The sequence below is a fragment of the Lissotriton helveticus genome, chromosome 5_1, assembly GCF_964261635.1.
Source record: "Lissotriton helveticus chromosome 5_1, aLisHel1.1, whole genome shotgun sequence".
NCBI lineage: Eukaryota > Metazoa > Chordata > Amphibia > Caudata > Salamandridae > Lissotriton > Lissotriton helveticus.
In genome coordinates, this window is record NC_136065.1 from 4,134,940 (window position 1) to 4,162,326 (window position 27,387).

At 41.7% G+C, this 27,387-nt stretch overlaps 1 protein-coding gene across 1 annotated transcript in view; it reads left to right on the forward strand.

Annotated features, from left to right (window-relative positions):
* Window positions 1-27,387, forward strand: part of LOC144754044 (proteasome subunit beta type-8-like) — a 145,146-nt gene that overhangs the window by 103,788 nt on the left and 13,971 nt on the right. The window contains exon 3 of the mRNA XM_078641556.1: window positions 6,685-6,796. Within this exon, the coding sequence (XP_078497682.1) occupies window positions 6,685-6,796 (112 nt within the window). The remainder of the gene's footprint in view (window positions 1-6,684; window positions 6,797-27,387) is intronic.

Consider the following 27,387-nt stretch of genomic DNA (forward strand, 5'->3'; position numbering starts at 1 on the left):
CGCACCCATCTGCAGCTTCCATACATTGTAACAAGGTGTGAAAGATTAACCCCTACCTGCGCTCTTATCTGTGTTCCTGCTCTCTTGTCGCACCCATCTGCAGCCTCCATACATTGTAACAAGGTGTGAAAGATTAACCCCTACCTGCGCTCTTACCCGTGTTCCTGCTCTCTTGTCGCACCCATCTGCAGCCTCCATACATTGTAACAAGGTGTGAAAGATTAACCCCTACCTGCACTCTTATCCGTGTTCCTGCTCTCTTGTCGCACCCATCTGCAGCCTCCATACAATGTAACAAGGTGTGAAAGATTAACCCCTACCTGCACTCTTACCCGTGTTCCTGCTCTCTTGTCGCACCAATCTGCATCCTCCATACATTGTAACAAGGTGTGAAAGATTAACCCCTACCTGCACTCTTATCCGTGTTCCTGTTCTCTTGTCGCACCAATCTGTGGTCTCCATACACTGTAACAAGGTGTGAAAGATTAACCCCTACCTGCACTATTACCCGTGTTCCTGCTCTCTTGTCGCGCCCATCTGCAGCCTCCATACATTGTAACAAGATGTGAAAGATTAACCCCTACCTGCACTCTTATCCGTGTTCCTGCTCTCTTGTCGCGCCCATCTGTAGCCTCCATACATTGTAACAAGGTGTGAAAGATTAACCCCTACCTGCACTCTTATCCGTGTTCCTGCTCTCTTGTCGCACCCATCTGCAGCCTCCATACATTGTAACAAGGTGTGAAATATTAACCCCTACCTGCACTCTTACCCGTGTTCCTGCTCTCTTGTCGCACCCATCTGCGGTCTCCATACACTGTAACAAGGTGTGAAAGATTAACCCCTACCTGCACTCTTACCCGTGTTCCTGCTCTCTTGTCGCACCCATCTGCAGCCTCCATACACTGTAACAAGGTGCGAAAGATTAACCCCTACCTGCACTCTTACCCGTGTTCCTGCTCTCTTGTCGCACCCATCTGCATCCTCCATACATTGCAACAAGGTTTGAAAGATTAAGCCCTACCTGCACTCTTACCCGTGTTCCTGCTCTCTTGTCGCACCCATCTGCAGCCTCCATACATTGCAACAAGGTGTGAAAGATTAACCCCTACCTGCACTCTTACCCGTGTTCCTGCTCTCTTGTCACACCCATCTGGAGCCTCCATACATTGTAACAAGGTGTGAAAGATTAACCCCTATCTGCACTGTTATCCGTGTTCCTGCTCTCTTGTCGCACCCATCTGCAGCCTCCATACATTGTAACAAGGTGTGAAAGATTAACCCCTACCTGCACTCTTACCCGTGTTCCTGCTCTCTTGTCACACCCATCTGCAGCCTCCATACATTGTAACAAGGTGTGAAAGATTAACCCCTACCTGCACTCTTACCCGTGTTCCTGTTCTCTTGTCGCACCCATCTGCAGCCTCCATACACTGTAACAAGGTGTGAAAGATTAACCCCTACCTGCACTCTTATCCGTGTTCCTGTTCTCTTGTCGCACCCATCTGCAGCCTCCATACACTGTAACAAGGTGTGAAAGATTAACCCCTACCTGCACTCTTATCCGTGTTCCTGTTCTCTTGTCGCACCCATCTGCAGCCTCCATACACTGTAACAAGGTGTGAAAGATTAACCCCTACCAGCACTCTTACCCGTGTTTCTGCTCTCTTGTCACACCCATCTGCAGCCTCCATACATTGTAACAAGGTGTGAAAGATTAACCCCTACCTGCACTCTTACCCGTGTTCCTGCTCTCTTGTCACACCCATCTGCAGCCTCCATACATTGTAACAAGGTGTGAAAGATTAACCCCTACCTGCACTCTTACCCGTGTTCCTGCTCTCTTGTCGCATCCATCTGCAGCCTCCATACATTGTAACAAGGTGTGAAAGATTAACCCCTACCTGCACTCTTATCCGTGTTCCTGCTCTCTTGTCGCACCCATTTGCAGCCTCCATACATTGTAATAAGGTGTGAAAGATTAACCCCTACCTGCACTCTTACCCGTGTTCCTGCTCTCTTGTTGCACCCATCTGCAGCCTCCATACATTGTAACAAGGTGTGAAAGATTAACCCCTACCTGCACTCTTACCGGTGTTCCTGCTCTCTTGTCGCACCCATCTGCAGCCTCCATACATTGTAACAAGGTGTGAAAGATTAACCCCTATCTGCACTGTTATCCGTGTTCCTGCTCTCTTGTCGCACCCATCTGCAGCCTCCATACAATGTAACAAGGTGTGAAAGATTAACCCCTACCTGCACTCTTACCCGTGTTCCTGCTCTCTTGTCGCACCCATCTGCATCCTCCATACATTGTAACAAGGTGTGAAAGATTAACCCCTGCCGGCACTCTTATCCGTGTTCCTGTTCTCTTGTCGCACCCATCTGTGGTCTCCATACACTGTAACAAGGTGTGAAAGATTAACCCCTACTTGCACTCTTACCCGTGTTCCTGCTCTCTTGTCGCGCCCATCTGCAGCCTCCATACATTGTAACAAGATGTGAAAGATTAACCCCTACCTGCACTCTTATCCGTGTTCCTGTTCTCTTGTCGCACCCATCTGCAGCCTGCATACATTGTAACAAGGTGTGAAAGATTAACCCCTACCTGCACTCTTATCCGTGTTCCTGCTCTCTTGTCGCACCCATCTGCAGCCTCCATACATTGTAACAAGGTGTGAAATATTAACCCCTACCTGCACTCTTACCCGTGTTCCTGCTCTCTTGTCGCACCCATCTGTGGTCTCCATACACTGTAACAAGGTGTGAAAGATTAACCCCTACCTGCACTGTTATCCGTGTTCCTGTTCTCTTGTCGCACTCATCTGCAGCCTCCATACACTGTAACAAGGTGTGAAAGATTAACCCCTACCTGCACTCTTACCCGTGTTCCTGCTCTCTTGTCACACCCATCTGCAGCCTCCATACATTGTAACAAGGTGTGAAAGATTAACCCCTATCTGCACTGTTATCCTTGTTCCTGCTCTCTTGTTGCACCCATCTGCAGCCTCCATACACTGTAACAAGGGGTGAAAGATTAACCCCTACCTGCACTCTTACCCTTGTTCCTGCTCTCTTGTCGCACCCATCTGCAGCCTCCATACATTGTAACAAGGTGTGAAAGATTAACCCCTACCTGCACTCTTATCCGTGTTCCTGTTCTCTTGTCGCACCCATCTGTGGTCTCCATACACTGTAACAAGGTGTGAAAGATTAACCCCTACCTGCACTCTTACCCGTGTTCCTGCTCTCTTGTCGCACCCATCTGCAGCCTCCATACACTGTAACAAGGTGTGAAAGATTAACCCCTACCTGCACTCTTATCCGTGTTCCTGCTTTCTTGTCGCACCCATCTGCAGCCTCCATACATTGTAACAAGGTGTGAAAGATTAACCCCTACCTGCACTCTTACCCGTGTTCCTGCTCTGTTGTCGCACCCATCTGTGGTCTCCATACACTGTAACAAGGTGTGAAAGATTAACCCCTACCTGCACTGTTATCCGTGTTCCTGCTCTCTTGTCGCACCCATCTGCAGCCTCCATACATTGTAACAAGGTGTGAAAGATTAACCCCTACCTGCACTGTTATCCGTGTACCTGCTCTCTTGTCGCACCCATCTGCAGCCTCCATACACTGTAACAAGGTGTGAAAGATTAAACTCCACCTGCAATCTTACCCGTGTTCCTGCTCTCTTGTCACACCCATCTGCAGCCTCCATACATTGTAACAAGGTGTGAAAGATTATCCCCTACCTGCACTCTTATCCGTTTTCCTGCTCTCTTGTTGCACCCATCTGCAGCCTCCATACACTGTAACAAGGTGCGAAAGATTAACCCCTACCTGCACTCTTAACCTTGTTCCTGCTCTCTTGTCGCACCCATCTGCATCCTCCATACATTGCAACAAGGTGTGAAAGATTAACCCCTACCTGCACTCTTATCCGTGTTCCTGTTCTCTTGCCGCACCCATCTGTGGTCTCCATACACTGTAACAAGGTGTGAAAGATTAACCCCTACCTGCACTCTTACCCGTGTGCCTGCTCTCTTGTCACACCCATCTGCTGCCGCCATACATTGTAACAAGGTGTGAAAGATTAACTCCTACCTGCACTCTTACCCGTGTTCCTGCTCTCTTGTCGCACCCATCTGCAGCCTCCATACACTGTAACAAGGTGCAAAAGATTAACCCCTACCTGCACTCTTATCCGTGTGCCTGTTCTCTTGTCGCACCCATCTGTGGTCTCCATAAACTGTAACAAGGTGTGAAAGATTAACCCCTACCTGCACTCTTACCCGTGTTCCTGCTCTCTTGTCGACCTATCTGCAGCCTCCATACACTATTACAAGGTGCGAAAGATTAACCCCTACCTGCACTGTTATCCGTGTTCCTGCTCTCTTGTCGCACCCATCTGCAGCCACCATACACTGTAACAAGGTGTGAAAGATTAAACCCTACCTGCACTGTTATCCGTATTCCTGCTCTCTTGTCGCACCCATCTGCAGCCTCCATATATTGTAAGAAGGTGTGAAAGATTAACCCCTACCTGCACTCTTATCCGTGTTCCTGCTCTCTTGTCACACCCATCTGCAGCCTCCATATATTGTAAGAAGGTGTGAAAGATTAACCCCTACCTGCACTCTTATCCGTGTTCCTGCTCTCTTGTCGCACTGATCTGCAGTCTCCATACATTGTAAGAAGGTGTGAAAGATTAACCCCTACCTGCATGTGTATCCGTGTTCTTGATCTCTCGTCACACTCATCTGCAGCCATTATACATGCTAACAAGGTGTAAAAGATTGACCCCTTCCTGCTCTCTTGTCGCACCCATCTGCAGCCTCCATACATTGTAACAAGGTGTGAAAGATTAACCCCTACCTGCACTGTTATCCGTGTTCCTGCTCTCTTGTCGCACCCATCTGCAGCCTCCATACATTATAACAAGGTGTGAAAGATTAACTTCTACCTGCACTCTTACCCGTGTTCCTGCTCTCTTGTCGCACCCATCTGCAGCCTCCATACATTATAACAAGGTGTGAAAGATTAACTTCTACCTGCACTCTTACCCGTGTTCCTGCTCTCTTGTTGCACCCATCTGCAGCCTCCATACACTTTAAAAAAATATATATTTGAAAGGTTTTATATAGCGCTGGCTAGACCCGGAAGTATCCGAGCGCTTTACATGAGTATCAGACCATAGTTACAGGTTACATCAGGTTACATCATTACAAAGGTTACACAGTTATTAGAGCATAGCTACATAGTTACGTGTTAGGGCGAGACAGGCAATAAGGACAATATGCTTAAAGGAAAAAGCAGGCAGGGGGAGAGATTCATTGGAGAGGGGGTGGGGGCAGGGGAATTAGACAGCGAATGAAGGAGGGTGGGAGACACAGCATGAGCAAAGAGGGGCTGGGAGACGGGGCACAAACCGGTAGACGAGTAATAGCTGCATCCAAAGTCCAGTAAGCTGTGATCCCGGGGGAAGTGGTATCATTCCCCCAACTCCGTTGCGAGAGGCTCCCTTTACGCAATGGACTCTCTCAGAGGAGTCTCTGAGACACCAGAGTATACGTAATTGGATCTTTCCTCAACAAGGTGAGAAGGAGTGCTTAGTTAAAGGGCACAAGGGACAGGGGGCTAGGCGGCATAGTAGGCAAGGGGAGAGATTAAGCGGAGGGGGATAGGGGCAGAGGAAGTAGACAAAGAATGAAAGAGGAAAAGCGGTAGTGGAGGGGTAACAAGTAACAAGGTGTGAAAGATTAACCCCTTCCTGCACTGTTATCCGTGTTCCTGCTCTCTTGTCGCACCCATCTGCAGCCTCCATACATTGTAACAAGGTGTGATAGATTAACCCCTACCTGCACTCTTACCCGTGTTCCTGCTCTCTTGTCGCACCCATCTGCAGCCTCCATACATTGTAACAAGGTGTGAAAGATTAACCCCTACCTGCACTCTTACCCGTGTTCCTGCTCTCTTGTTGCACCCTTCTGCAGCCGCCATACATTGTAACAAGGTGTGAAAGATTAACCCCTACCTGCACTCTTATCCGTGTTCCTACTCTCTTGTCACACCCATCAGTCGTCTCCATACACTGTAAAAAGGTGTGAAAGATTAACCCCTACCTGCACTCTTACCCGTGTTCCTGCTCTCTTGTCGCACCCATCTGCAGCCTCCATACATTGTAACAAGGTGTGAAAGATTAACCCCTACCTGCACTCTTACCCGTGTTCCTGCTCTCTTGTTGCACCCTTCTGCAGCCTCCATACATTGTAACAAGGTGTGAAAGATTAACCCCTACCTGCACTGTTATCTGTGTTCCTGCTCTCTTGTCGCTCCCATCTGTGGTCTCCATACACTGTAACAAGGTGTGAAAGATGAACCCCTACCTGCACTGTTATCTGTGTTCCTGCTCTCTTGTCGACCTATCTGCAGCCTACATATACTGTAACAAGGTGTGAAAGATTAACCCCTACCTGCTGTCTTATCCGTGTTCCTGCTCTCTTTTCGCACCCATCTGCAGCTTCCATACATTATAAGAAACATGTAAGAGATTAACCTTTAGCGTACTCATATCCGTGTTCGTGCTCCATTGTCACACCCATCTGCTGCATCCATTCACTGTAACAAGGTATCAAAGATTAACCCCTACCTGTGTTCCTGCTCTCTTGTTGCACCCATCTGCAGCCACCATACATGCTAACAAGGTGATCGAGATTAACCCCTACCTGCTGGGCACCATGTCTGGGAGCGCCGCCGACTGCCAATTCTGGGATCGTATGCTGGCCAAAGAATGCAGGTAGGAACCTGAGCTGTAGCCGGTGCCGCAAGGGCCTCAGTCCTCCAGCAGTCCATCCCAAATCATTTGCAGTTGTACTCATTGTTTTATGTTTTGTTGTTTTCATTCAGCGATTGACCGCTGATATCATGAACTGCTCCAACTTTCAGACTGTAACTTCTATCATCTCTCAAATGTATCTCCTGTAGCCCATGGCCTCTCACCACAGTAAACTGCCTAAGGCAATTGTTTGTAATAATGTCTCCTGCAGAAACTCAGACCCGTAAAGGTTGTAACAAAAATGTCATACTTTTCTTTGCTCATAGCTTATCCCTTATGGTAATCTCTAACTATGTGGACTTCGACCCTAACCCCTATCCCTTGTCCTTACCCTAACTCTTACATCATGCGTGCCTTGACTCCTCTACCGGTTTGTGTCCCCGTAACCCTTCCTCTCCTCTCCCCATGCTGTGTCTCACACCCTCCCCTCCTCTTTCCCGTCTTCCTTATCTGTCTACTTCCCCTACTCCAACCCCCCTCCCCTGAATCTCTCACCTTGCCTTCTTTTCCCCTTACATATTTGTGCTTATTGTTTGTCTCGAACTTACAAGTAACTATGATGCCATGCTCTAATAACTGTGTAACCTTTGTAACGATGTAACCTGTAACTATGATCTGATGCTCATGTAAAGCGCTCTGATACCTCCGGTTCTAGCCAGCGCTATATAAAACTTTCAAAATAAAATAAATAAATAAATAAAATTCCTGCCCTAAACTGTATCCTAACATCTCATTCTTAGCGGATAACCTAACCCATCCCATGCCTTACCTCACCCCTGAAGTGACCACTGACACATCCCTTAACCCATCCCTTACATGAACCTTTACGTAAATCCTTAACTCTAATCCTAGTTAATTTAAATATTTAAAAACAGATACACAATAAACATGCCATTTTAAGAGTTGTTCAAAAATGTACCATTTTGTAAAGTCCATTGGCAGTTAACTGTACTTATGTCTCAAATTTCCTATACCAAGGCTTTATACCACAATGAATTTACTGCAAGCCTTCAAAACCTCCTCCAATCCTTCCTCTGACCACATAAACTGTCCAATACCTTTTCTAGAGGCCCTATACAGATACGACATAAACACTTACTTAAGTTATGCCCGCATAGAGATGTCCTCCACGTCATCCTGGCCACTACCCCAGCCCAATACTGCCCAATTCTTCTCTTTCCTAATATGCTATGGTTATGTTGATCAGTTAATTACCTCCTCCTCCCAATACCAATTACAGCAATGATCTTTGTCCTGTATGCTCTCTTCGGTATATCTTGTAGCCTTTTAGTTCTGACCCCCACAAATTTGTTTATTTATAAAATAAGTGTTTTATAGAGCGCAAACTTGACCTGTTAGGGTATCAGAGTGCTTACAAGGTTCTTAGAGTTGTACAAATACGCTTAGAGACACAGAGTATACAAACGCTTGGAGAGGGGCAGGGGTGCAGGGTACATAGGGGATTGTGGGACATGTATATACAATTTACATTTGCAGATACTCAATACAAGGCCCCCAATTTCTTGGTGGAGTGACTAGGTAGTCCGAGGGAAAGGCGATAGTCGTAAGTTAGTCAGGGTCTCTGTGGTGGTTGAAGGTAGAAATTAGGCGAGGAATTTACCCATGAGGAAAGTTTTGGCATCCTTTTGGAAGTGTGCCAGAGAAGGGATTCTTCTTGATGCGGCCCCGGAGAAAGCCCAATGGTACGTTTTTTTTCCTCGAAAATAGGCAGGTTGGAGCAAGAGGTCTCTGGCAGACCGGAAGGTTCTGATTCCTCCAGATACCACTAGTTTCTGTGGCAGATAAGCAGGGGAGTTTGCGTATAAAGCTTTGTGTGTGATGCATGCCAGTTTCAACTGTATTCTGGCCTCGAGGGCAGCCAATTCAAAGCTTTCAGATGTGGAGAGATGTGGTCGCATTTCCTTGAGCCGGTAAGAAGTTTGGCGGCCGCGTTGAGGCAGGCTTTCAAAGGTGCCAGGGAGATCTTGGGTAGACCCGAGAGGATGGAATAGCCATATTCCAGTATAGAGATGACCAATGCCTGGACTGCCATTTTTAGGTCGGGAGCATCGATGAAGGGTTTCAGCTTCCTTCGGTAGCTCAGGTGGAACCTGGCTGATTTGGCCATTGAGTTGATGTGGTTTCACATGTTCAGGTTGCAGTCTAGGATTATTCCCAGAGATTTGGCCGAGTCCACGATGGTCCGTGGGCAATTTAAGGCTGTGATGGCATTGAGCCATATCTGTATCTCCGGAATGGTTTTTGTAGGGGAAATTAGAAGAAATTCTGTTTTCTTTGCGTTGAGTTTCAGTTGGTTGGAGACGAGCTATTGGACAGTCAGTTTCAGGGCTTCATTTAGGGAGAGAATCTCCTTGAGAGATGAAGTTTTGATGTATATTTGAGTGTCATCAGCGTACATATGGTAAGAGATATTAGCGGTGCGTAGTACCTCAGCAAGCGGCTCTAGGTAGAGGTTGAAGAGGGTGGGGACAGGGTTGATCCTTGAGGGACTCCAACTGTGACCGTTAAGGGAGCAGATAAGTTGCCGTTAATTAGGGATCTCTGTGATCGGTTATGGAGGAAGGCCCTAAACCATTTTAAAACAGAGCCATCCAATCCCATCCCATTCTTAGTTTGAGGCGTTCAAGTGGTTTGTCATGGTTGACCGTGTCGAAGGCAGAGGATAGATCTAGGAGGATTAGAAGGCATGTTTTCCTTGGTCAAGAGCTTGGGTGGGCATGATCCAGCGGCCTATAGAAAATATATCATAAACAACGCTACCCAACTTCATAATCTATAAACAAAATTCTACACTAACTTATGGACCCATTTATAAACATGACATATTTGGGCCTACTGAATCAGGTGGTCTGATTAAATCTATATACACCTTATTTACAAACTATATACAATTTTATACATCTGCAGAAAGAATGTTGTCATTATAACAAATCCTAACCATTTAAACGACCACCATTGGCGATGGGATCTAGCTAATAGTAACCTGCACTTCTGAATAATCAAGACCAGCTTGTTTGTCAAAAGCAAGATTTTATTAACTAATTTATGGTATTTCGAAAAAGTAATTTTATAAATGCAATTTTATTAGCAATTAAAGTAAGCATGTTTGAAGAGAATCATGAAATTTACAGTTTAAGCAAGTGAATCAAAGTTTAAGTAAGAATATTAAAGTTTAGCATTTCTAAAGCCTAAGTCCCTGGCTAAGCTAAATAAATGGAAAATAAAGTAAAGTTCTTTGAGGATTCTTACGTGCTCCACGCAAAGTCCAGCAGCACTTCGCCCTCATCGGAAAGTCAGAAAGCAGCAGCCAGCCCATCCCTAAGGGCATGACTTTTTATACTTTTCTAAGCTAAAAAATCTAAGTAAAGGAAAGTTTTTCAGAAAACCACGATGTCCCATTGGTTGAGAGTGACAAGTGACATGTCACCCACATTTCAAAACTTCCATTAGGTCACATTTCTTAAGGACCATTGTCATTTCCAAACGTGACCAGGAGCTTCCTTGATTTGCAACAATTGTAAATCAATGTTCTCGCTGCGTTCATTACACTTCCGCGGGTGCCAAGTTAGAGCTGACAAAATTGTTCTTTTCCACCAGTTTATGACCTTGGCCACGTCCGACAAAATGATGACAGCATGTCAGATTTGCTTAGTGAATGCAGCTTTGACGAACACTTTTTCAGAATGGGCTTCTCGTGACTTTTGCAGAAGTAAAATTCAGCTTTTTAGCAAACTCGAGCAAACTAGGCCCAAAATCAGGCAACTTATGCTTTCTAGTATAAAACAAACACAAGAAAAGTATTAATGTAAGAAATAATGTTGATTCTGTAACCACCCTTCGTTTTCTAAATGATTAACCCTCCCAATAAGTCTAATGTTACCTAGCAATTGCAACAATTAAAGCAGCATTTTATATTTACCAGTCTTCATGAAATCCATAAAACCTTATGTGCACCTAGAATAGTAGAAATGACACTACATAGACAAAGAAAGCAAAATAAGCACATGCCTCTTTTAAGTTTGCTGCAATTAGTAATGACAAAAAAAACGAAAACAACAAATTATTTTATTATTTTGCACAAACAAAAAGATGCAACACTTATGCACGTTTATGAGCACACATGTTAGTCCCCCCATGTGTAAAGTTTAATCTAGATTGAATTAGCACAACACATCACAAATCATTAATTTTATTATTCATGTTATGGAAATGTGACTTCGCGAGTTTAAACAGAATTCTGTTTTCTATCTCGCTCCATCAACTCCCTCATCTGGTGATTAACAAATCACCACACTACCACCCAAAATTTGGTAATTTAAACTTCCGAGAAAATGATTCAAATTCATTTGAGTCAGTAATCCTAAAAACCTGTGTCTGCATAATCTTCGGAATTAGCATAACGTTCTCTATGCAACTCCTGTAATTCAATCTCCCTTTCTTCTTCCTTTCTAAGTTTATAAATCCTTTTCTTTTCTTTCAACTGTTTCTTTCTCTTATGCAACAAACAACCTATTTTCGTCAAAATAAAAATGAATATTATTATAATCAAAGGTGCCAAAATCTTGCCAAGAATTGAACTTCCAATATTATGAAACCAATGTTTAATTGCTTGGAATCTTTTTGAAAGTTTCCCTGTAAAATCATCTTCTTCTAAAGGAATTATCTCTGAATGCATCTGTGTAATGTTTTAATGTACATCTCAATGTTCTTACTTTCATCGGGTATATATGTGCAACAATGTTGTACATGCAATATGCCACAGACTCCTCCCTCTTTTGCTAGGAGTATATCTAAAGCAAGGCGATCTTGAATTACCATTGATCTGATTGCAATTACTTCAACATTCACTAATTGGAATCCATCAGCTGTGTCTGTTGATAATCTATCAACAATTGTGGACAATTTTCTGATTCCTCCTGCATTTAGGGTTATACCAACAAAAGGTATTACTGCTTGAAAAATGTCTCCCAGAACTTCTGTGAAAGTTTCTCTTTTAACTCTATTTACATAATTATGAATTTTGAACAATCCTTCTGAATCTCTGTCAACATGAAACACTTTAGGAAAAACAATTCCTACATAACAAGTTCCATACCAGTGGTCTGGAAGGTTGTAGTAGGCTTTGTCACCACAAACAAAATAAATCCCAGGAAAGATTGGATCTTTTCCACCTTTAAATCCCCAACCTCCCAAAATCTGATAAGTATCTTCACAGTTACTTGCACCTACAAAATAATTATCAAAAAGTGTATTATCTCTTCTAATGCAAAGCTTTCCACTAACTGGTTTATCTATGTGAATTGCAACATTTTCAAGCATTTTGCCATTTAACTTCTCATCTTCTTTCTGCCAGAACCTGGGCTTAGTCTGCTTGACTAATTCATTCCTTTTATAAATTGCTCTCCTTTCCTCAACCAGGTTCAAAAATTTCTTTCCCTCAGCACTTAATTTACAGGTTAGATTATTCTTATAAGCATACTCATAAGTGAGTTCATTAGTAACAAGGAAAAATTCCCTCATCTGTTTAGCTTTCTTATGCTTATTTAAAGCACCCTCAATCTTTATATTCGCAAAAATCTCGTCAAAATCTGAATAGTAATATTCTAAGCGTCCAGTTTGATAAAATAAGCTAGTTAACACACTACATGTTACACCATATGTAAGAGGAAGCATATTGTATGTCACTCCCTCAGAAACAGAAGCAGGTAACTTTACGCACACATAACAATCTTTTGCGTCCATCACCTTTACATATTCACTCAAAAGCTTTGTGAATGTATTGCTTGAAAAATCACTAATAGATTTATCTTGATGAATGTTAGGCTGATGATCAATAACTTTTGCAGATGCACTATGTTTAGTTTGACTAACTAAAGCTTTGCTTGTTATGTTAACTTTGTGTAATTCTCTGTTCATCTCCAAAGGGATAATCACAGCTAAAACTAACCAGAGCAGAATTAAAATGAGCAGACACACCAGAGTCATCTTACAGCATCTTTTGAAAACAGAACACCTTGAAGTGCTCTCCTTAACATAAGGCATTTTGGTTAGCTTTGTCTCAAAATAAAAACAAAATTTATTTTAAAATTTCTAAGAAACTAAATATTTATTTATACCCCCCTTTTTAAAATATATACATATATATATATATTTTTTTTTAAACCCTAAACAAGATTTCTTCGACCTTATGTTATACATAAGTTTTTCTTTAACTAAACAGTTTTTCTTCGACCTTATGTCAGCTAACAAAATTTCTTCAGCCTTTTGCCAAATTAAAATTTCGGTATTTCAATCATTGTCACTAATTTCTTCGATTTCGTCTTCTTCACTACTACCATAAATGTCAATTACAGGTGGAATTACTAAATAAGTCCACTCAGGAGACTTGTATTTCTGGTTTGGTCTAATTATCCTTTTTCCTTTTCTCGACACTACTTCAATTTTTCTTCCAACTCCAATTTCTTTTCCAGGACTCTTTTGACTACTGATTTCTTCAACTTGCTCTTTAGGTTTCTTGATCAACCTGACTCTCAATCTTCCACCAGGCCAGTAGTCTGCTTTTCTCACATATTTCTTCTTTGGTTCAGAAGCATTTGATTCTGACTTCCAAGCCCTTTTCTTTCTGTTTTCACTTTCACCATCCACCTCACTTTCTTCAGTTTCGTAGTCTGAAATTTCAATCGACTCAGGAACTTCTCTATTCGGCAGTTTTACTCCTTCAGGAACACCTCTCTGATTTCCAATACTGGTACTTGGTAATTCGTCTTCTTCCTCTTCTTCAATTACCTCCAACTTCCCAGATTTTGGATTTCTGTTCCTTACTTCAGAGCTTGATTTCTGCTTTTCGATACTCTCCTGGTCTGAAACTTCCTTTTGTTCCGCTTCTCTGTTTCCGACAGAACTAACAGAATCCTCAGTTTTCTTTCCTTTTAACAGATTCTCTTCACCTTCAGAATCTATTTCAATAATTTCCAAGTCTTTTCTTGTCAGTTTACCATTCACAGGCACAGGTTCCAGATGTCGACCTTCTTGTCGATCTTCACAATCTGGATTTGTTTCACTTTCTACCTCAGAATCAGAATCATCTGTAGTATCACTTTCAACATCAGAACTTTCAGGAGTTGGTACTGGAATAGTATGACTAGGATGAATCCAACGTTTCAATCCCTTACATTTCACTGCGTTAGTAGTGATCAGAATAATTTGCCTAGGCTTCTGCCACCTAGGAGCCAGACAATTTCTTCTTCGATGTATTTTTGTTCTGACCCAATCACCAGGCCTCAGATCATGTGTCAAAACTTTTTCATTTGATTGTGCTTCAGTTCCCACCTGATTAGACACAGAAGTCACTATATCAGATAACCTTTTACAGTAATCCAAAATAGCACTGTCATTTATGCTCAACAGTTTACCTACAGGTACAAAAGCTTGCCTCATAACTCTTCCCATTAAAATTTCATGAGGACTCAAACCTGTCTTTTTATCTGGTGTACTTCTTAATGACATCAAAACAAGTGGAAGAGCATCTGTCCACTTTACACCTGTTTCAAGACACATTTTTCCAATTCTGTTTTTAGTTGTACCATTAATCTGTTCAACTACCCCAGATGCCTCTGGTCTGTACGCACAGTGTATCTTCTGCTCAATGCTCAAAGCTTCACAAATTAACTTCATCAATTTGTTATCAAAATGGCTTCCTCCATCACTCTCAATAGTGACTGGAAAACCGTATCTTGGGATAATTTCTCTGAGCAGCAGTTTTGCTACTGTAATTGAATCACAATGACGTGTAGGAAATGCTTCTACCCATCTTGAAAATAAACAAACAATCACAAGAACATATTTTAAGCAATTGTGTAAGGGCATTTCAATGAAATCCATCTGTAACCTGGTAAAAGGACCACCCTCTCGACCAATTATTCCTGTCCCCACCACTGATTTTCGGTTTGGATTCATTTGTTGGCATGATAAACACCTTTGACAAAAAGATTCTGCAATTGTTCTAAATTTAGTATTGAACCAAGTCTCTCGGAAAAGTCTGATCATGGAATCTCTTCCAAGATGAGCTGGACCATGATATAATCTGGCCATGTCAGCAATCAAGCAATTTGGTAAGACTACTCTGCCATCTTTGTAAACCCACACTCCATCTTCATCACGTGGTCTACAATCTGATCTTAACCACAGATCTTTTTCCTCATCATCTGCTTCATTTTGTAAATCCCTAATCTCATGCCATGTTTCTACAACTGTTGTTAGCATTAATGAATTTGAATCAGATTCTTTACTCTTTTCCCGATTGTATGCACAACCTTTTCTTGCACAGTATTTTGCTGTTTCATCTGCATAGGCATTGCCTTTTGAGATATAATCCACTCCTTTAGTGTGCGCTGCACACTTCACAATTGCGATTTCTTAGGGCAATTGTATTGCTTCAATTAATCTTCTAATGAAAACTGCATTTTTAATTGGTGACCCTGCTGATGTCATATAGCCTCTCTGAGACCAGAGTTGTCCATAATCATGCACAACTCCATACCCATACTGACTATCAGTAATGATGGTAACTCTTATATCTTTTGATATTTCACATGCACGAATCAAAGCAATCAATTCAGCCACTTGTGCTGAACGAATTCCTTCAAGACAAGATGCTTCTTCAACATCTGCAACTGTACAGACAGAATATGATGCTTTTAAAACACCTCCCTCTGTCCTCAGACAGGAGCCATCCACAAAGTAGACAACATCTGATTCAGATAAAGGTCTATCTTTGATGTCTTGTCTTGGTTTTGTGCAAAATTCCATAACATCTAAACATTCATGTTCTACTTGAGTGTCATCAATAATCTCAGTATCAGGCAGTAATGTAGAAGGATTCAGATTTAAACATCTTGAAATCGAAACATTATCTGCCCCTAGTATGATTTTCTCATACTTAGTCAATCTGCTGCTTGTCAAATGCTGAGTTTTACCTCTTGTCAGCAATATTTCAACTGAATGAGGTACAAAAACTTTCACGGGAAATCCCATAATAATTCCTTCACTCTGCTCAAGACTGATACTTGTAGCTGCAACTGCTTTCAAACAACCTGGTAATGCTTTTGCAACAGGATCAAGAACTGCAGAGAAGTATGCAATAGGTTTCTTTAAATTTCCATGTCTCTGAATCAACACAGACAATGCACATCCTTCTCTCTCACTACAATACAGTTCAAAATCTTTCTCATAATTTGGCATACCTAAAGCAGGAGCTTGACATAAACTCTTTTTCAAGTTCTCAAAAGATTCCATCTCAGCTTCGTTGAGAATAATTGGATCTTTTACATCAGACTTTGTCAGTCTTTGTAGAGGTTTCGCAATTACTGAGAATCCACTTATCCATTGTCGACAGTAACCAACCATTCCCAAGAACATTCTGACTTGTCTCTGTGTCCTTGGAGGTTGCATTGCTTGAATCATTTTTATTCTTTCAATTGTCACTTGCCTTTTTCCCTTTGCAATTCTGTGATCAAGATATTTTACTTCTTGCTTGCAAAACTGTAATTTTGCTGGGGACACTTTATGTCCCTCTTCTGCAAGGCGATTCAACAGTATTATTGTATCTGTCACACAATTTTCTCTTGTCTTAGCAGCTATCAACAAATCGTCGATATACTGCACCAACGTAGACTTACCAGGTAAGTCTAGGTTTTCCAAAGATCTTTTTAACAATTCATTAAATATTGAAGGACTTTCTGTATAGCCCTGAGGGATTCTACACCATCCGAGGGTCCTACCTTGGAATCTGAAAGCAAAGATTTCATAACTGTCTGGATGCAAAGGAACAGTAAAGAATGCATTGCAAAGATCAATAACAGTATACCATTCAGCATCATGTGGAATCTGGTACAGAATCACTGCTGGATTTGGAACCACAGGGCAACATGGAACAACAATTTGATTAACCTTTCTCAAATCTTGTACAATCCTAAATGTTCCATTTGACTTTTTAATTCCCATAATTGGTGAATTACAAGGACTACTCTCCATTTCTTTTAATACACCTTGTTTGATAAATTTTTCAATTACAGGCATAACACCTTCAATTGTTTCTGCTTTCATTTTATACTGTGGAATATTAGGAAATTCTATTCCTTGTTTCAATGTAATTTTTACTGGATCTACGTTTTTCATCAGACCCATCTCATTCCCAGTAAAATCCCATATTTCAGATTTCACTGTTTCCTTGAGCTCTTCGGGCAAATCTTTCTTTTCAAATGCAGGAAACAATTTTGTTTCATCTGTTTCCATCAGCATCATTGTCATCCTGTACAAACCATCTTCCTCCATTGTTTGTAACTCAACCCCATCAGGAGAACAATATATTCTGCAATTCATTTTACACAGAATGTCTCTGCCTAATAAATTTACTGGACTACTATTACAAACCACAAATCTGTGTTTGTCTCTGTAATTTCCAATTTCAACTGGAACTGGATCAGTTAAATCAGTTTTAATTTGTTGATTGCTTACTCCAACAACTTGGATAGTATCCCCAGAGAGAGGTAGGTTTTCAATTTCCACTGATCTAACAGTAGAACGGGTAGCACCAGTGTCCACTAGAAAAGTGATGTCTACATCGTTAACTTTCCCGTTTACAAATGGACCAGACTGGTCAACCTCAAGAGTGGCTCCAACAACACACTCTTCCTCCTCTCCCGGGCACCGTCAGCAATAATCATCAGAATCACTGTCTTGGCTTTCTGTTAACAAAAATTGTTGTGAAGCATTTTGCATTTGTACCCTTTGCTGTTTTTGCTGTTTTTGTGGTTTTATCACCTGTTCATTTCCCTGAAATCCCACACTTGAATTATATTTTTGAACCCCCCCACAATTTGGAAATGGTGGTTGTGGCAATTGATCCTGACGGTTATTCACCTGTTGCTGCAACTGTCGTTGAATGTTTAACTCGTTTAACCCCTGTTGCATCTGTAGCTGTTGCTGCAGGTCAACACCATTCTGCATCTGTGGATTCAATAAGGGATTCTTTAAATTTTTAGGAGGTTTAGGACACTCGTCTCTCCAATGTCCAAATTCGCCACAATTAAAACAAGGTAATCTTTGTTTCATCTCCTCAATTTTTGGGCAAAATTTTCTCGGAAAAATATTACCTTTAAGCTTTCCTTGTATCTGGTTCGTATTTCCAGTTTGAGCAAAATTTGTGTTCTTATTACCCATGCTGGCAATTTGTTGCTCAGCCACCTTTACCTGAGCCCACATGGCTTTCTCTTTAAGCTTCTTTTGTCTCACCTCCAACTCATCACTGCAATACTTAGCTTTTTTCAGAATGTCATCCACAGAAAGTGATTGCCATCCTACAATGCTATTCCTGATCATGTCTGCAATTTCAGGTTTTAGGCCATAAACAAATCTATAGACAAAATGACTCATATCTTTTTCATCCAGCTTTTCATAGCCACTATATTGTTTAAAAATTAACAGTAACCTTTCATAAAATGAATGAACTGATTCTTTTGTTTCTTGATTTGTTCTTTCTATTTTAACCCAATCAACTTCTTTGGGTGGAATTTTGTTTTTCATCCAAACAATCACCTTTTCATAAAAATCCATTACAAGAGGATTCGGAGCACCTGTTTCTTTGATTCGTTCAGGTTCTGTTTTTGGCCAACTTATTGATATTTTGCATTCTGTCCAAAGATCTGATGGAACGACAATGTCGAAAAATCCATCTAAATCAATCCACAGAACTTTTGAGACTTTGATAAACCTATCCACTTGCCTATACCATTCTATTGGTTTCTCCCTCAATTTTGGAAAGTCATTTGTGAATAGCAGTATGTCCTGTCTTGACCAAGGGACATGAACATATCCTCCACCTGCAATCTCTCTCATTGGAAATTGTTTTGACAATTTTTCCAATTTCTCCTCTTCCTTCTTTTTCGTCCATTTCACTCTCCACTTATTGAGTTCTCCCAGCTTTTTGATGTAAACAATCAAATCTTTTATATGCAATATTCTTCCCATTGAGTTCAAACTCTCAATGTCATTTTCTGAAAAATCTAATCTGTAATGCTTTGCAAAATTCTTTTGTTTACTCACATCGATTTCAAGTTCCGTTGCTAGTTCCTCTAACTGATCATATTTATTCTTTGTTTTCCACTGAATACTTTTGCAAATGAACAGTAGTTCATCATCTCAATAGTAATTTAAACTATCAGGACCAATAGTTCCAATTATTAATTCTTCAATATTTGCTTTCAATTTAGCCACATCAAGTTTCGGTGTGGTTACCCTAGCTTCAGGACTCCCTACATCTGATATTGCACCCATTGGTGTTTTTGGAGATAAATCCTCATTAAAGGTTAAATCTGGCATTCTTGATCTCGAAGAGTTTATTTCAGATATGTCTGAATAAAATTTTTCAGCAACTTTTTGAATCTCTGCATTTAAAAGAATAGTTAACCCTGTTTTGTTTGATTCTCTTTGGTCAAATACAGGCTGAACAGGACCAATCGTTACTGGAACTGTCACAGCTTCCATGCTTTTTGTCATTCGTCTAATTAATTCTTCCTTAGATCTTAAATATTCAGCAGAATCAACAGCCTCAACATTTCTTGTCTCTCTTGCATAATCTTTTGGAGCTTCTCTTGCTCTTGGAGTCATTGAAAAATGTCTACCTTCATTCCTAACATTATCAAATTCTGGTCTTTTTGGAGTTTCAATAATTTCACAATTATTTGGATAAAGTTTTGGAGCTTCATTAATTGGAGGTGCACTCTGTGAAGTTTCTGTAGAAACCACCGGAGTAGACCATGATCTAGGAGGTCTCAGAGGCTGATTCTTTCTAGCTGTAGTGTATATTTCTTCCATAACTGCATCTTCAGATTCACTTTCTAAAGATTTTCCAGCAGGAGTACCCATAACCATTTCCTGAATTAAATACAATCCTTCACTCATGTTTCCCTGCCTCCACATTCGCAACCTGTGTTCATGAGTATCTCTTCTCCAAGCTGGAGATTTAGAAGGTCTTTTAATTCCACTAGCTTCTCTTTGTAACTGATACATCTCATCTTCCCACTCAACTAAAGCTTCAAATTGAGTTGGTCTCGGTTTTGGAATAAGAGCATTCATTTTCTCTCGTAAATTTCTCAGGACCTTTACATTAAATGAACCATCGTCAGGCCAAGTTAAAACACCGTCGTTCTTTGTATAGCGTTTCCAGCTATCAAACCATAAAACAGTATGATATCCATATTCACCTTCCATGTACGCTGAGGTGTTTTATACTTATGAAGTAATTTAGCACCCCGCGTTTCGATTTTCTTGTCAGGCGAAAATAAATTTTTAAGTTTCTGAAATAATGTTGGCTTTTTCTCAACATGTTTAAAATGATAACTCATTTTTAAGAGTTAAATTTAATTCACAAAATCGTTCGTAAAATATTTCCGGGATGTTCCGCAAAGCAACCAATCCGTGCGCGAAACACACCAACAAGCCAATGACAGTTGAGCTACGTCACTTTTCTGCTCAACTAATAAAATTGGAGTTTTTCTGAAGGACCAATCAGCTTACAGGTCGTCAGAGACTCAAGAACCAATCAGAGTACAGTTTATGACGTAGGTTATCTAATCCCAGCGCGGCTCTGTGACGTACACAGTAGCTGCGGTTTCTTGTTTCTCACTCCTGGCGCTTACCCCTCCTTCACAAAATCTTTTCACAGCGCCATTTTAAGAACACTTTTCAGTGTAAATTAATTCTTAAACAATGACAATAAGGACTCATCTGTTTGTTTCACTATTTAGGATAGTTTACATACATTCAAGTATCCACACTTCGGAATAGTCGGCGCTATTCACACTAAGGATAATTCTCAATTGTCAGTAGAGTAACTCTTACCCCACCCTTCTAACACGTAAAATTATGAACTCGTTTTCCTCTGAACGCACCGCGAAGTGACATTTCGAAAGTTCCACTTGAACATAAATTACAAATCAAACTCGCACTTTCGCACGGAAAATTCCCTAAATTCAAACACACATGAAATCCGTACAGGACTCTCACCTGTTTATAGAAATCATGCACCGTCAGTAAAATAACGAAGTTATCCGTACAGGACTCTAACCTGTTTATAGATATAAAACATGTACCCTTACAGGACTCTAACCTGTTTATAGGTAATCATGTACCGACATTACTCTACCCTTCACTCAAGCTCGAATATACCTAATACTCTTATCACAGTGAGTTTTATGGAAGGCGCTTTGTCCCTATTCTCATGCTGCTCTAATTTCCTAGGCAATCCTCACTATACAAGATTCACACCTAGCCCTAACACTGTGTTGCACGGCGACAACACCTGTGGTACACGGCGATACCACTTGTGATACTCGGCGATATCACTGCAAACAGAACAGATGACTTGCGTGACTAATTTCTTGTCACACAATCTATACCGATATAGCTTACAGATAGCACGAAAAACAAACTCAACATATGTTAAAACATCGATCCTATTTCCATACCATAATATCTTAGCAACCCTTAGCAACCAACATATTACCTTGGTTACCCTTAGCAACCATCCTCTGCTACCAGAGAATTGATCCAGCGGCCTATAGAAAATATATCATAAACAACGCTACCCAACTTCATAATTTATAAACAAAATTCTACACTAACTTATGGACCCATTTATAAACATGACATATTTGGGCCTACTGAATCAGGTGGTCTGATTAAATCTATATACACCTTATTTACAAACTATATACAATTTTATACATCTGCAGAAAGAATGTTGTCATTATAACAAATCCTAACCATTTAAACGACCACCATTGGCGATGGGATCTAGCTAATAGTAACCTGCACTTCTGAATAATCAAGACCAGCTTGTTTGTCAAAAGCAAGATTTTATTAACTACTTTATGGTATTTCGAAAAAGTAATTTTATAAATGCAATTTTATTAGCAATTAAAGTAAGCATGTTTGAAGAGAATCATGAAATTTACAGTTTAAGCAAGTGAATCAAAGTTTAAGTAAGAATATTAAAGTTTAGCATTTCTAAAGCCTAAGTCCCTGGCTAAGCTAAATAAATGGAAAATAAAGTAAAGTTCTTTGAGGATTCTTACGTGCTCCACGCAAAGTCCAGCAGCACTTCGCCCTCATCGGAAAGTCAGAAAGCAGCAGCCAGCCCATCCCTAAGGGCATGACTTTTTATACTTTTCTAAGCTAAAAAATCTAAGTAAAGGAAAGTTTTTCAGAAAACCACGATGTCCCATTGGTTGAGAGTGACAAGTGACATGTCACCCACATTTCAAAACTTCCATTAGGTCACATTTCTTAAGGACCATTGTCATTTCCAAACGTGACCAGGAGCTTCCTTGATTTGCAACAATTGTAAATCAATGTTCTCGCTGCGTTCATTACACTTCCGCGGGTGCCAAGTTAGAGCTGACAAAATTGTTCTTTTCCACCAGTTTATGACATTGGCCACGTCCGACAAAATGATGACAGCATGTCAGATTTGCTTAGTGAATGCAGCTTTGACGAACACTTTTTCAGAATGGGCTTCTCGTGACTTTTGCAGAAGTAAAATTCAGCTTTTTAGCAAACTCGAGCAAACTAGGCCCAAAAGCAGGCAACTTATGCTTTCTAGTATAAAACAAACACAAGAAAAGTATTAATGTAAGAAATAATGTTGATTCTGTAACCACCCTTCGTTTTCTAAATGATTAACCCTCCCAATAAGTCTAATGTTACCTAGCAATTGCAACAATTAAAGCAGCATTTTATATTTACCAGTCTTCATGAAATCCATAAAACCTTATGTGCACCTAGAATAGTAGAAATGACACTACATAGACAAAGAAAGCAAAATAAGCACATGCCTCTTTTAAGTTTGCTGCAATTAGTAATGACAAAAAAAACGAAAACAACAAATTATTTTATTATTTTGCACAAACAAAAAGATGCAACACTTATGCACGTTTATGAGCACACATGTTAGTCCCCCCATGTGTAAAGTTTAATCTAGATTGAATTAGCACAACACATCACAAATCATTAATTTTATTATTCATGTTATGGAAATGTGACTTCGCGAGTTTAAACAGAATTCTGTTTTCTATCTCGCTCCATCAGGCATCGTCAACAATGTGGAGCAAGGTAGTTCCAGTGCTGTGCCCCGGTCTGAATACAGATTGGAAGTCATTGAGTAGGTGGAAGTTGTTGATGTGTTGACTTAGTTGTTGTTTTACACACTTCTCTAACACTTTGGCTAACAGAGGGATGTTGGAGATAGGTCTGAAGTTGTCAAGGGAGGCTGGATCCAGCGACGCTTTTTTTCAAAATGGGGAGGACTCGGCCGGCTCTTACAGAGTCAGGAATTGATCCCTGCCGGAGAGAGGCATTAATTATTGCAGTCCAGCTAGAAATAATGGATTGGCGACAGCAGCTAGGCAGCTGGATGGGACCGGGTCATTAAAGCGTTTGTTAGGGTTTACGGTAGATAGGATTTTAGAGACAGATTCTTCGTCATAGCACTTGAAGTCAGTCCAGCGTGCTTGATTTTTAGGCGAAACCCGTGAGGGTAGCGCCGAAAGAGGAAGCAGGTCAGGAGGGGGTACTGTGGAATATTGGATTACGATGTGAACACTACCGGCGCAATCTTGTCCGATCCTAGGCCCGTACGAGCGCGTAAGCGGCAGCCATCTTAGACACCATGGCCTCTTCATACATTGCCGATCACCTGCACGTCGCCCAGACCTCGCTATCATCCCCCGCGTGCTGGCAGCCCCAAGCACACATGCTAGAGCCAATAAAGCATCCTCAGCGCGACCCTGCCCCGGAGTCACTTCCCGTGTCGGACCCACATGCCCTTTAATCTCTCGCGCTCGAACAGACCCCTTTGATAACCTCTTCCCCTGCACCTTTTTGTGCGACCTGATCCCAGACCATAAACAGACCCTGCGGATACAGTTTATTGCCCCCGTACAGTAGAATCTCGCCTCCCATCAAAGGAGCCGGAATTAATCAATGCCACAACCCTATGAGATCCGACCGATTGCGCGTATTTCAGCTCCTGCCAGAATGTCCAGCTGCGCGATAGCCATCACCTATTGAGATCGGGGTGGGGAGGAGGGCGTCATTTACCGTGTGAAATATGTGTGGGAAGAAGTCTAAAGCGGGGATTCCAGAAATGGTTAACATACATCAAAGTAATGTCAGGAATGTGTTACACTGCAATAAAGAATTGAGATTGTATATAAAAGGCCAGACCACAGAGATGCAGTTAGAGCACCTCGAGATGACACCCTACCTGTCTGATCTGATGTGTTTTCCTTCGAAGAAAATAAACCTGTTTCCTGCTTTCCAATTACCAGTGCCCGCCTCTTTATTTGATAATTACCGTGAATTAGAGGCGACTAACGCCAAGCAGTGCTTGAGGATATCTGGGGAAAATCTGCTTGTTCAACAATTGGCGCCCAACTTGGAGCCCATCAGCGACACGTGGGTCCAGTGATAGAGGTCCTAACGACGGAGTGAACGACTGCAACGATCGGGAAAGAGCTCCTGCCCGAAAGACCCTCGTCTGGCAGCCGATCATCCGATCTTCACCGGTTCTGAATGGACCTCTTTCGAGTGATCTACGGTCCTGACTGGGATCCCACAGGAGTGCCGCGGCAATAACGGAGAATGGAGGATGATCGGGCGCTGGAAGTGGAAGACGAGAAACATTCCATACGGTCCGGGTAAGGTCGTGCAGCACGACTGTTTTTGATTGATTGATTGATTGTTTGATTGTTCGGAAAATCCTAGTATTACTCATATTTATTGGTTCGTTTAACCTTCGTTGCTACTCGATATATTGGTTCTTTTTGAGATATTCTCTGTTTGCAAACAACGAAGAATAGAAATATTCTGTCTAGTCTTTGCAGGTAGTGAAGGATAGGTAGTGCGGACCTTTGTCCACCATTATTTGCGATCTTCACTTATCCGATATACTTCATGCCTATCTTCTCCCCACTGATCGGAAAATGGTTTACCCGGATTGTTTATTAGAGGTAGATCATCCAGCTCCACTGGAAGGCATCCCTAATAAGGACATGTATGTTAGATATGGACTAGTCGCCGTAGCTTACAGTAAACTATGGCATAAGAACACCAAGAAAGATCGCGAAAGTCAGTGGCCACTGATGGGATCTTTTGACCTCACAAAAATCGAAGCGCTAGAGATAGCCCTTCACAAAAATAAAACAAAGCCAACCATGCTTGATAGTCTCGGCATGTGGCGCAAAGAAGCAAAGCAACGTAAGAAGAGAGACGAAGCAAAGATCGATAAAGAGCTACGAAAAGCAGCTCACTTAGCTGGTAAAAAGTTAGAAGAAGAAATAAAGGAAGGAGAAAAAGCTAGAAAAGAACGAGAATCAGAAACCTCAGGCCAATGCCCTGTTAGAACACCCTCAGCGCTTTACCTTGAGCTTCCATCGAAGCAAAGGACAGATGATGATTTACTCTTAGATCCCCCAATCATCTATATGCCTCCTCCTTATGCCCCTACCCATCCCTTAGTACAGCACCTAGAACCCCAGAACTTAACTGAAGGTAGCGCCAGGGCCTCGGTACCCATGGCCTCCGCGCCGAACGAGCCTCTCGTGCTAAACACCTCGCTAGAAGGCCCCTCAAAAAAGATCGGAACCAAAGAAAAAGAACAGGCGAGAATTCCCTGTTTGACCAAAACTAAACGGGCCGGCATTGACAAAATAGTTAAGACCTTAGTCGATAGGAAGGAAACCGAAGAATATATAACAGACACGTGTAACTCTTATGCTGGCAATTACAAACAACATTTCGTTGTGCATTTTTGCCATCACACCCTCACAGCGTACGAAGAAAAATACGACAATGTAGGGCCTGACCGACGCATTACTCTATATAGAAAGGTGTACACAGGGGACAAGAGTGAATGCGATGTAGCAGAACTCTTCTCCTACATTTTAGAAGTCTTCTGCCACCTCATAGAACAGGGACAAACAGTAAAAAGCGCCACCCCTGTAGTAGTCAAACCCCCGATAGAAAAACTAGATAACATGATGCCCATAACAGAAGCTGCCCCCTACTGGGTTCCCCCAAGAGGACAGGGAACTAATGATGACATAAACCATCAGGACGCCAAAGGAAGAGTAGGTGTATCACCCCTGGGATAGACAGGATATCCTGATGTTCCGCAAATCCTTGCCGGACTTGCGGAAGAATCCCACCACGTTATATACGGAAATGGTTACCGCTTTAGGATCAACGATCACGACCCTTGCCAATATTAATTTATTCTTTGGGCTATGTCTGCCAGCTGATGTGTGGAAGCAAATCCGGAAAGTCAACCACACTGATCTGTTTGGACATACCTGGGAACAACTCGAAATCCTAGATAAGCAAGAAAACCTCCTGTGATTCTGGGCAAATCACTTAATCTCCCTGTGCCTAAAATGAAAGTGTTTCCTCATGTAACGTAACTGGAAAATATGTAAAGCGCTCTGATACCTGATTCGGTTCGGGTCTAGTTCGCGCTATATAAAACTCTGCAAAACAAAACAAACAAACAAAGCAATGAGACCCTGGGCAGAAACCCTTGAAAGCCATATTAGACCTCCCAGATAATATCGTACAAAAGGTAAAAACCCTAATCCCCGAGAAAAAGGTAGACTGGTCTATAGTAACAGCTTGCCGCCAGAAATCCCAAGAAGATGTCTCCGAATACTTCTCCCGGTTTGAAACGGTGTTCTCCGATTACAGTGGACAGGACATGACCACTGCAACCGGACATCACTTGTTTGTACAAAATTACGTTAAAGGTATATTACCGGAGGTTTCGCAGAAATTGCAAACTAGTGAAAGCAGTTGGGCTGCCTCAAAGCTTGCAGCCATTCTCCAAATGGCCCAGTATTACGAACACCAGAAGAATGAAAGTGATAGAGCCTCTGAAAGGAAAAAGAAAGATTTAAAGGAACGAGTTATGATAGCTCAATTACAAGGCGTGAATATAGGGAAAGAACAATACAAGGGAAGTTATCAACAAAATACTCCTAGAACTCCGCCGCCCAGAAACATTGCACCCATACCCTACGCTGAGCGTAGAGACTTAGGCGAGAACCAATGTGCATTTTGTAAAGAGTACGGACATTGGAAGTCTCAATGTCCGGTCCTGTTAGAAATGAATAGGAACAAAGAGACAAGAGGACTAGCGAATGGACCAAGAAATAGAGGACGTGGACGAGGGTACACAAACGACGCTAGTGAAGAAAGACCAGGTAGAACGAATACATTTGACCGTCCCCAACAGAATCAGTATCAGCAAACTGACTGCGACAATGCATACGATTTCGCATAGGACTGCCAAGGGCAAGAGAGGGATCCAGTCGAGCTCTATGTTGACCAGCAAGGCCCTTATGTTACCGCAAAGGTCCTAGGCAGAAAGTCTCCATTTCTGGTAGACACGGGAGCAACACGTAGTGCATTATCTAAACGAC